The sequence below is a fragment of the Castanea sativa genome, chromosome 11, assembly GCF_040712315.1.
Source record: "Castanea sativa cultivar Marrone di Chiusa Pesio chromosome 11, ASM4071231v1".
In the NCBI taxonomy this organism is placed as follows: Eukaryota; Viridiplantae; Streptophyta; class Magnoliopsida; order Fagales; family Fagaceae; genus Castanea; species Castanea sativa.
The window spans coordinates 9878482-9888408 of record NC_134023.1 but is presented as its reverse complement, the minus strand read 5'-3'; the positions used below and the strand labels follow the sequence as shown (position 1 = coordinate 9888408).

General features: G+C 34.8%; 1 protein-coding gene across 3 annotated transcripts; it reads right to left on the bottom strand.

The window, feature by feature from the left end:
* Positions 1-4949: 4949 nt before the first annotated feature.
* Positions 4950-9207, bottom strand: LOC142614631 (G-type lectin S-receptor-like serine/threonine-protein kinase At1g67520). 3 transcript variants are annotated; one of them, XM_075787186.1, is made up of 8 exons: positions 7877-9207; positions 7181-7294; positions 6904-7103; positions 6609-6819; positions 6248-6485; positions 5976-6126; positions 5584-5894; positions 4950-5425 (listed from the first exon to the last, which is right to left on the bottom strand). In XM_075787186.1, the coding sequence occupies exons 1-7, from the start codon at positions 9033-9035 to the stop codon at positions 5586-5588; spliced, it is 2382 nt and encodes a 793-aa protein (XP_075643301.1). In that variant the 5' UTR covers positions 9036-9207; the 3' UTR covers positions 4950-5425; positions 5584-5585. The 3 variants fall into 3 exon arrangements, with proteins under 3 accessions (XP_075643301.1, XP_075643304.1, XP_075643302.1); XM_075787189.1 differs by lacking the exon at positions 7181-7294; XM_075787187.1 differs by lacking the exon at positions 4950-5425 and having other exon boundaries at positions 5489-5894.
* Positions 9208-9927: the final 720 nt, after the last annotated feature.

Sequence of the window (9927 nt, the reverse complement as noted above, 5' to 3'; positions counted from 1 at the left end):
TATTTTGCTTCAGTACTGGAACAGGCCACATGAGTTTGTTTCTTGCTTCGCCAAGAAATCAGAGAAGAACCAAGAAGAAAGCAATAACCAGTGGTAGACCTGCGATCAGTGGGATCTCCTGCCCAATTAGCATTAGAAAATGCACGGAGAACAAGAGGAGACTGAGCAGAGTAGAAAAGACCATGGAAGAGAGTGCCCTTTAGGTACTGAAGAATGCGCAGAACAACAGCATTGTGAGTCGATCGTGGAGTAGACAGATATTGGCTCACCTGGTGAACAGCATAGGAAATGTTTGGACGAGTAACAGTGAGATAAACTAGGCTGCCAACTAAGCGTCTGTAAAGAGAGGGATTAGGCAATGGTTTCCTCCCTGAGGGAGTCAGATGCGCAATAAACTCAACTGGATTGTCAATAGTCTTACTATTAATGAGTCCAGCTCTAGACAAGAGTTCAGAGGCATGCTTGGCTTAAGTAATGTAAAGTTCATCTATAGAATGAGTGATTTCAAGACCCAAGAAGTACCTGAGATGTCTAAGATTTTTCATCTCAAATTGTTGACTGAGAAAATCCTTAAGTTCTTGAATGCCACTGAGGTCATCACCAGTTATGATCATATCATCCACATACAGGAGAAGTAAAATAGTGTCTTTGTTAGTGCGACGAAGAAATAAGGCAGAATCATAATGACTGGCCATATAACCCAAGCGAGAGATGGTAGAGCTGAATTTGGCAAACCAAGCTCGTGGAGCTTGTTTAAGGCCATAAAGTGCACGTCGAAGATGACAAACCTTGTTTGATTCAACAGAGAGACCAGGAGGAGGTTGCATATAAACTTCTTCACTTAAATTCCCATTAAGGAATGCATTTTTTACATCCATCTGGAAAAGATCCCATTTACAGGCAGTAGTAACAGCTAAAAGGGCACAAACAGATGAGATACGAGCAACCGGAGCAAAGGTTTCTTCATAATCAATCACATACTCCTGTGTAAAACTTTTTGCAACAAGAAGAGTTTTGTAGCGCTCAATGGACCCATCAGAGCGAGTCTTAATCTTGTAGATCCACTTACAACCAACCATAGATTTCCTAGGGGGAGAGTGACCAAGTCCCAAGTATGATTTTTAGATAATGCATCAAGTTCCTCTTTCATTGCAATCTGCCATAAAGGGTTAGTGGAAGCCTCATGATAGGTGTGAGGCTCGTGCAGTGTAGCAAGGGCAGTGTAACAATGATAGTCAAGTAAATGTGCAGGAATGGACCTTACCTGAGTTGAGTGATGAGGTGGAATGTCTTGTGCATGATCTTTAGGCAGAGCAGGAGCAGGGGACCTAAGATCAAGGTTGGGTAGCTCGTCTTCGACCTGTTCATTAAAGGGGAAACTAGGAAAGGGATCAAGGATATCTGGTGGTTGGACAGAGAAGTCAATAGGAAAATCAGGAGCAACTATAGGAGGATCAAGATCAGCTATAGGAGGGTCAGGAGTAGCTACAGAAGGAATATATGTCTCATCTAGAAATAGATCTAAGACAGAAGAGGAAGATAGAGAAGCACGGAAGTGAGAGAGCTCGACAAAAAGGCGATGTTCCTAAAAGATAACATTGCGGGAGATACGAAGACGATGAGAAATAGGATCATAACACCGATACCCCTTTTAAGTTTCGCCATAGCCAAGAAAACAACAAAGTCTTGACCTAAGCTCAAGTTTGTTATGCTCATGTGGCTGAAGAAGAACGAAACAAGTAAAGCCGAATAAGCGAAGGTGGTGATAGTTTGGAGGTGACCCAAAAAGGCGCTCATATGGAGTTTGATTTTGGATGACAGGAGGGGGGTTGTTAAGTTGAACTGAGTCAAATGGACACTCTCAATGTTAGCAATAGTGGCAGCAGAAATTGAAACAACTGACTTATTGCGCTGATAGCAAGTCTCAATATTATGGCCAAAACGTTTGCAAAAATTGCAAAAACGTTTGCTGGATTGTCGGCGACGATTGTTGCAAAAGGAAGAAGACCTATCTTTATTCTTCATTTAGAAGCAAATTATGCAAAAATGGATTGCAAAAATGAAATCTACGTGAAAAACTGGGTAAGGAGCACTTGGACTGCAAATAAAAGTCAACCCTTGAGAAAAGTCAACGGTTAAAGTCAGCCTTCAAGTCAAAGTCAACGCAGGTCAACGTCAGTCAATGCGGGTCAACAATGACGTGGCGAGTGACTCCTTAACGATGATTGCTACAGGTCTGGAACCCAAGGATGATGTTTGGAAGATGTCGAAGGTTCAACGGCGAAAGGTTGCAGCAATTGTTGTGACGGCGGAAGCGATGTTGAAAATGGAGTAACACCAATAAAAGTCAGAGCAGTGGCTCTGATATCATGTTAGAAATATTGAATTCAATAGTATTGTATTTCTCACTAAAAGAATATAAATGAGTACATTTATATATGAGACATATGAGCGCAAGAGAGTAAATATGAGCGTAGAAGATAAGTAAGAAAGGTTATACAAGTAACTTGGCCTAAAGCCCACAACATTATACATGTTAACATATAGATTTCAACATGTTCTTAGTTGTTTAGTCAAATAAACATATTGAGGCGACTAGGGAAAGACATCACATGCTAGATAGCATGTGTTTCTTTTTACAATTTGATTTTGATATTTTAAAATGAAAAACTATATCTAATGGTTAATGATGGATTATCTATATATATATATATATATATATATATATATATATATATATATATATTTTTTTTTTTTTTTTTTTTTTGTATCTGTATTCCTATAAGTAGAAACTGGTATGTATACTGTTGTAATATTCATCTTTTATATATATATATGGAGATATTAATTTTGAAAAATATAATAACTCTAATAATTATATAAATTTTTTCAATTTATATATAATAGAGTAGTAAGCAAGGCTTTTTTTTTAATTAACTAAGCAAGAATTATAAAAGGTGTAAACATATAAGGTTTTTTTAAATGGATATTTATAAAATTTGACTAAAATACGATACTATTCCACAAATTCAAGGTTCTATTCCAATGTTGTCACCAAACGAATGAATAAGCATACTTATTTCATTCTAGCTTATTGTATTCTTTGTAATAATAAATTTTATTATATTGTAATAACCATAGTTTTTAAAAACAAGACTGGTCAAAGAACCAGAAAAGAGGTTGATTCCTAGTTTAACCCAGTTCTTGACTATTTTTTCGATTTTGACTTGACTGGTTCTAGGTTCTATTCCTACTTCAACTAGTTGAACTGGTATCTGGTTTGGTTTTTAAAACAATAGTAATAATTACTATACTATAGTGTACCAAATGTACCTTAACTGAATTTATTTGCATTAAAAGCACTCAATAGGTGGGTCAATAATTGGACAAATAAATTTGTAAACCTTTTTAAAAAATGATAAAACTTAGATACAACTGTTTAAGTGTTATACCTTAAGTTCTGCAATTAATTTCAATCATGTGTTCTTAGAAGTTATAACTATACACTATATAAAATAAAATCAAAAAACACAAGGAAACTGCACTGACTAATTTAAGCTGCATGGTAGTATAATATTGGACAATAAATCATTTGGTTGAATTTAAATGAAGAATCTAAGGTATAAGTCTAACACCTAAGGTCTTATAAATTATAATTAAGTTTTGCCTTTCAAAATTACTTGGTCGGGGTACAAGCAAACTACCACTGTTATGACAATCATCTATCACTTTAGCACCATTTGATCTCTCCCATTACAAAAAATATTGGGTTTGGTAAAGCCATTATTTGCTTCTTCCTCGAAACTAGACCATCTTATGTCTAATCAGGTAATATTATGTTCAAGAAAAATACTGGTGCTACACACATTTACACAACTTTGCCCACAACTCGCCCGTGTGGCGAGTTGTGGTTGGTGGAGGGGCGTGGTCACATTTACACAACTTTGCCCACAACTCACCCGTGTGGTGAGTTGTGGTTGGTGGAGGGGCGTGGACCCACCATCGCCCCTCCACCAACCACAACTCGCCACACGGGCGAGTTGTGGGCAAAGTTATGCAATTGTGTGTGGCACCAAAATTACTCTATGTTCACGATCCTATTAAAAATAATAATAAAAAAAGCTAATATTATGTTCACAATTTTTTTCTCACAAATGGTTAGGTGATAGGTTATGATTAATGCTACATTACTTTTGAATATATAGTCCCAACCATTGATACTACCTTTATTATACATTAATTACAATGTCATATTAGTAATCATAAAAAAAATATTTAATTAAAGTGGAAGAAACGATTGGATGTGTACAAGGACATACGATAAGTGAGATAGTTTTTCAAAAACTTTTTTTTTTTATGACTTATTTCTTCCTCAAAACAAGAACATCTATGCTCACAATTCTATATAATAATAATAAAAAAAAGCTAATATTATGTTCACAATTTTTTTTTCTCTCACAAATTTTTAAGTTAAGTTATGATTAAAGCAATATTACTTTCGAATATATAAACCCCACTATTGATACTACTTTTACTATACATTAATTAAAATATGTCATATTAGTAGTTGTAAAAAAAATTGTAAAAGTTTTTTGTGATTAAACGTATTAGACTTTTTTTTGTTGATATAAGACATAAATTCTACTCTAGCCTAATTTAAGTGTATATGTGTGTGAAGCTCTCTCTTGAAGACTTGAACCTTGTCCTTTGTCCCAAACACCTCACAAACACTTATACTTGAGAAGTAATAATCGAATTAAGGGTGTGCGGTGATAACTTATTAGACTTAATCCAATTACATGTTGAAGACTATTAAAAGATATTTAATTAAAGTGGAAGAAACGGTGCATGTGTATAAGGACATATAGTAAATGAGATAGCTTTTCACAATATGTTTTTTTTTTTAAAATGACTTATTTCCTTTAACATTCAAACAAATGGAATGAAAATGAAAATGCTAATGTTACTATATACACCTTATAAACTAACGCAATAATGAATGTGATTGGTAGATTTCAATTACCTTATAAATGAATATTTACATTGCCTTTTTGCAATTGGTTACACATTAATTTGTAAACTCAATATAGTAAAATTTGTAATACTTCTAGCACTACTCAAACTAAAATACAAGCATTTTTCCTATAAGGCCTTAACAAAACATGAGGGAAATAGTCAAGTGACTTAAGTAACCAACAAAAATTACATTTAAAGCCCATTTTTCCAAAGCATGAGCAAATCCCATTTCAAGATATATGAACCCAATTATATTTACACCCAGAAAACTCTCTAGCTAATATATTAGCATCTTCCAATCTCTCAACAGAGCGTTGAGGAATGAGAAGTACAGAAAATCTATACAAAGCTTTGAGTCTGCTTCCAAAATTACATTTGAAAAATTCCTTTCATTTGTCATTAAGAGAATCTGTTATAAAACAAAATTTTCAGTAATTACATATAGGGATTTGAGTATGTATAATAGTAAATATTTAAGAGAAAACATTTAGTTCATACGCAGTATTTATTTAAATTAATTAAAATCAGTATATACAATGAGAGTATGTAATGATGATAGCACAAGACCTTCATCGTGCAACAATATTGGAAATGGACAACCCATATATCGACTGAGTTTCTGATTCTTTGTCAGATAGATGTGCTTCAATTGCTTTTCTTGCAAAAGAAAATGCAGGTTTTTTAGGCGAAGGTAGTGCCAAACTTTCATTTGTCAACATAGATATGACATCTGACATTGTTGGTCGATCAATTGCACTATCTTCTACACATAGGAGACCAATATGAATGCATTGAAGCATCTGATCCTCGAAACATGAATCAGTAAGTGCGGGATCCATTAGGTTTAATGTGGCACCTTCTTTCCATAATTCCCATGCCTGGAGAAAGATTATACAATGTTAGATACATATATTAAATGTCACAAAACCATCCAAGCTGAATGTTTTTTTTTGACATACATATCCAACTAGATTGACTGAGTGCTCAGTGTGGGAGAAGCTGTTGTTTTTTCTACCACTCACGATTTCAAGCATTAGAACTCCAAAACTATAGACATCAGATTTTACAGAGAAAATTCCCTCCATGGCATACTCAGGGGACATGTATCCACTGCATTAAATCATTAAACAACTTTTAAAACTATATTCGACTCCATTAATCATGTGGGAGCAATAATGTTTAGCATCCAAAGTAAAACAAGTATAAGAATATATGAATTAAATTTACTTACTATGTCCCCACAACCCTTTTGGTATTTGCTTCTAATTCATTTTGTTGAAAAATTCTTGCCATACCAAAATCAGAGATTTTGGGGTTCATATTTTCATCAAGGAGTATATTACTAGCTTTTAAATCTCTATGGATTACTCTCAATCTTGAATACTTGTGGAGGTAGAGCAATCCTTGAGCAATTCCTTCAATAATGCTGAAACGTTTTGGCCAATCTAACATCTTGCTCTTGGTTGAATCTATAGGGTAATAGTTGTCCAACAGGATTAGTAATTTACTTTGAGCAAAATCTTATTCAAAAACAAATTAATTGGTGGAAGAAAAGAATTCAAATGTTAATATAAAGTGAATGTTTTCCTAACCAAAGAGAAAGCGGTCCAAGCTTTTGTTTGGCATGTATTCATAGATTAACATTCTTTCTTCTCCATGAATGCAGCAACCCAGAAGCCGAACAAGATTCATGTGTTGGAGTTCAGATATGAGGATCAACTCGTTTTTGAACTCTGAAATTCCTTGTCCTGAATTTCTTGAAAGTCTCTTTACAGCTATTTCTTGCCCTTTTGGAATTTTTCCCTGTTGCAATACTCAATAAGTTATCACATTGTTGAACACAATTCAATCAAAACATATTTGTTCAAAGAGTAATGTAAAGCTAACTTTATAAACAAGTCCAAAGCCCCCCTCTCCAAGCTTGTTTTCCAATGAGAAGCAATTTGTGGCAGCCATGATGAAATTATAGTTGAAAACTCTTAAATCATGCCCCTGCTTCGTATCATTTTGAGACCCATGGGCACTGGTGAATCTATCAGAGTTTACTAACTCACGCAATCCATCATCAATCGTTTCTTCATTCTCCCCTGTTCAGATGCAGAGCATTAGAGATCCTAATCGGAAAGTTACTCTAACAAGTGCATACCAAATGTGAAGCATCTACCTTCAAGTATTACATTTCTCCTTCTTGACAGATAGTACAAGATGCATAAGAAAATTACAAGAAGAGCAGTAGTTCCTCCTATGACAAAACCAATCCATGTTGATTTCTTTGTATCTGCATTCAGTAACTAACCTCTTAGTGATTGGCATGTGAATAATTTGCTATTGCTTTGGATCAAAATTACAATATCCATTTCAGCAGTCAACAAATAAGAGGGAGGTCAGTGAACTTTTTTGCATGATTCATTTCTTTAATAACTTCATCATTGCTAATTTAAGAGTTAAGAGCTGTGCATTATGGAAGGGGGAAAAAGAGAGATACCGTTCTGAAGATAATTAATTATTGTTAATTTAAAAATATATGTTTTGATGGAATGGCTGTATAAACTACACTGGTGGGCAGAAACCTATCCCCAAATTAAAAGGGTAGGTAAGGCTGGTTCGTGGTAGCTAGCTAGAGCCATAGTTCAAAAAACTAGAAACCCAAGTCGCTCAGATGAAAAAGTAGGTAAGTTGATTCGTTAACAAAGGTAGGAAAATTATAAAATTATATTGTGTCAACTTCTTGCACCTTAAGGGCTCATTTGCTAAGTGTTATTTATTTATTTATGTGTTGGATCTATTATAATTATGCTTCTTGGTAAATGAAATGAAAGTGAAAATTTCACCATAGTAAATATTAGCTTGAGAAACTTACAATTTTGGGAAGGCTTTGGTATTAGAACATAAATAGGTTGCATAACACCAGAGAGGTCTTGAAAGAACTCTCCTTTGTTGAACCAAAATTTGCATCCAGTCTGATTATCATATAGAGAAGTATAGGCATCGCAGCCACACTGGTTCCAGCAAGCAACCTTGCAATCATTCAGGGTATGACTCGTGTTAGTATCCGAGGAAGTATGGTCTGGCTCATGTTTGAAGTAACCAGATCTTTTATCAAACATATCATCATGATGCCGACACCTTGGCAGCCATCTCTTGCAGCCTCCATCAGTATTGTATCCGTTACAGTTTTCAGTTTCTGCAACATAGGATCCATCAAAGCTAAGTAGTTTCCCCCCAAAACTTAGAAACCATGCTGATTGTTCACCTTGCTTTATATTAGTATAAGACAAGTACTCTTCATCCTCATTTGAAACAACACTGAAATTATAATTGCTCTTGGATTCATCTGTTATAAACTCAAAAGTGTAACCTTTTAAGACCCCACTAGTCCAAAACTCCACCCCGTGTCGCCGAATGATCATTTGGTGTCCCTTGTGATCCCATTCAAGACTAAAAGGCCCCGGAGCTGGGATAACATTGTCTAACCATGAGGTAAGTGACCAAGTGCTTCTATTCTTGTGGTTGACACCTAATTTCATCCCAGGTAGGAGAGCGTCTGTAGGCTTATCAAAACTTTGCCACAAAAGCCTTTTCAGCGTTCCATTCGAGTACAACTCTTGCAGAACAAAGTTCCCGGAATTCAATAGGGTAGCACTGATAGTACTACTGTCGTTGGTGACTTGAGCAGGAGAAAGAGTTACTGCATCTCCACCTTGCGTCATAATTTTGAGGCTCCCTGTGGTCTCCAAAGTAAGAACAGCAGAAATGTTGACAACAGATGCGTTTCTGTTGCCAACCCAAACTCTTTTTTTCTGATCATTGGTGAACCATATTCCTAAGTAGCTGTTGTTGGTATTGATGCAGGGGTGGAAGAACCCCAAAGTAAATGCTCCTTTTGAAGAAACTAGGTAGCTTAAGGAATTGAGAGAGTCGCCTGCTTTGAGAGTATCCCTTGCTTCAGCAAAGAAAGTAAGCAAGCATGAGAATATTAGCAGGAAAATAATGCTGTGAAGGTTTTGGTTTGAAGCCATGAAATAGTGACCACAATTAATTTCTTCAATTGGTAAATGCTTTGCTCAAACACAAACTTATCCGCAGGCAACATAGATATTTGGGGTTTTAAGATCATATTTCTTTACCAAACATTATTGTGTGAGATGTGGGGTTTGAGCCTTTGAGGACTGTATCTCTTTACCTATCCTTTTCTTTTTGTAGAACCATTTTACACGAGCCAATGAATGACCAGAATCAGTGGAAATTATAAAGCCCCACATGTCTGTTCTAGGTAACTGAGAAGTGAAGGTTGGTAAAGCACCTTGTGTTGTGTTTGTTTGATTGGTAATCTTTAGCTCTCTATACTTTGTATTCTGGCTGAATCCATAGTGTTATACCTTACTCATCCAAAAAGCAGAACTTAAAAAAAGAAGATAATAAAAGAGAAAAAATAAAGCCTTCGGGGGGCGGTACTAAGTCATGGTATCTTGGACTTTTTTTTTTAGAAGAATGGTATCTTGGACTTGGTAAGCAGCTAGCGTAGGCTATAATCATCAAACACCATGTTAACGTGATATGAAATGAAAAGGGAAAAGGTAATAACATAAAAGAAAATGACAATTAAATGCCTTTTCTATTTCTATTTCTAGTTCCCGATTTGGAAAAGGTATATTGAGTTTCCTCCTCATTTGAATCAGAATAGGTAAACGGGTAATGAACTAATAGTGATACTCTTACCCTTACTTTTTTTTTACTTTAAAAAAAATAAAAATAATTCCATGTATAAAATGTGGACATTATTTTTAATTTTAAAAAAAATACATACATATATATATATATATATATATATAATGTGGACATTATTTTTAATTTAAAAAAAAATACATATATATATATATATATGTATATATATATATATATATATATATA

Coding starts and splice junctions, on each gene's coding strand:
- LOC142614631 (XM_075787186.1), bottom strand. CDS start 9,035: ATGGCTTCAAACCAAAACCTTCACAGCATTATTTTCCTGCTAATATTC. Junction 7,295..7,876: donor ACCAAAGCCTTCCCAAAATT/GTAAGTTTCTCA, acceptor TACTGAATGCAG/ATACAAAGAAATCAACATGG. Junction 5,895..5,975: donor CAGTCAATCTAGTTGGATAT/GTATGTCAAAAA, acceptor ATCTTTCTCCAG/GCATGGGAATTATGGAAAGA.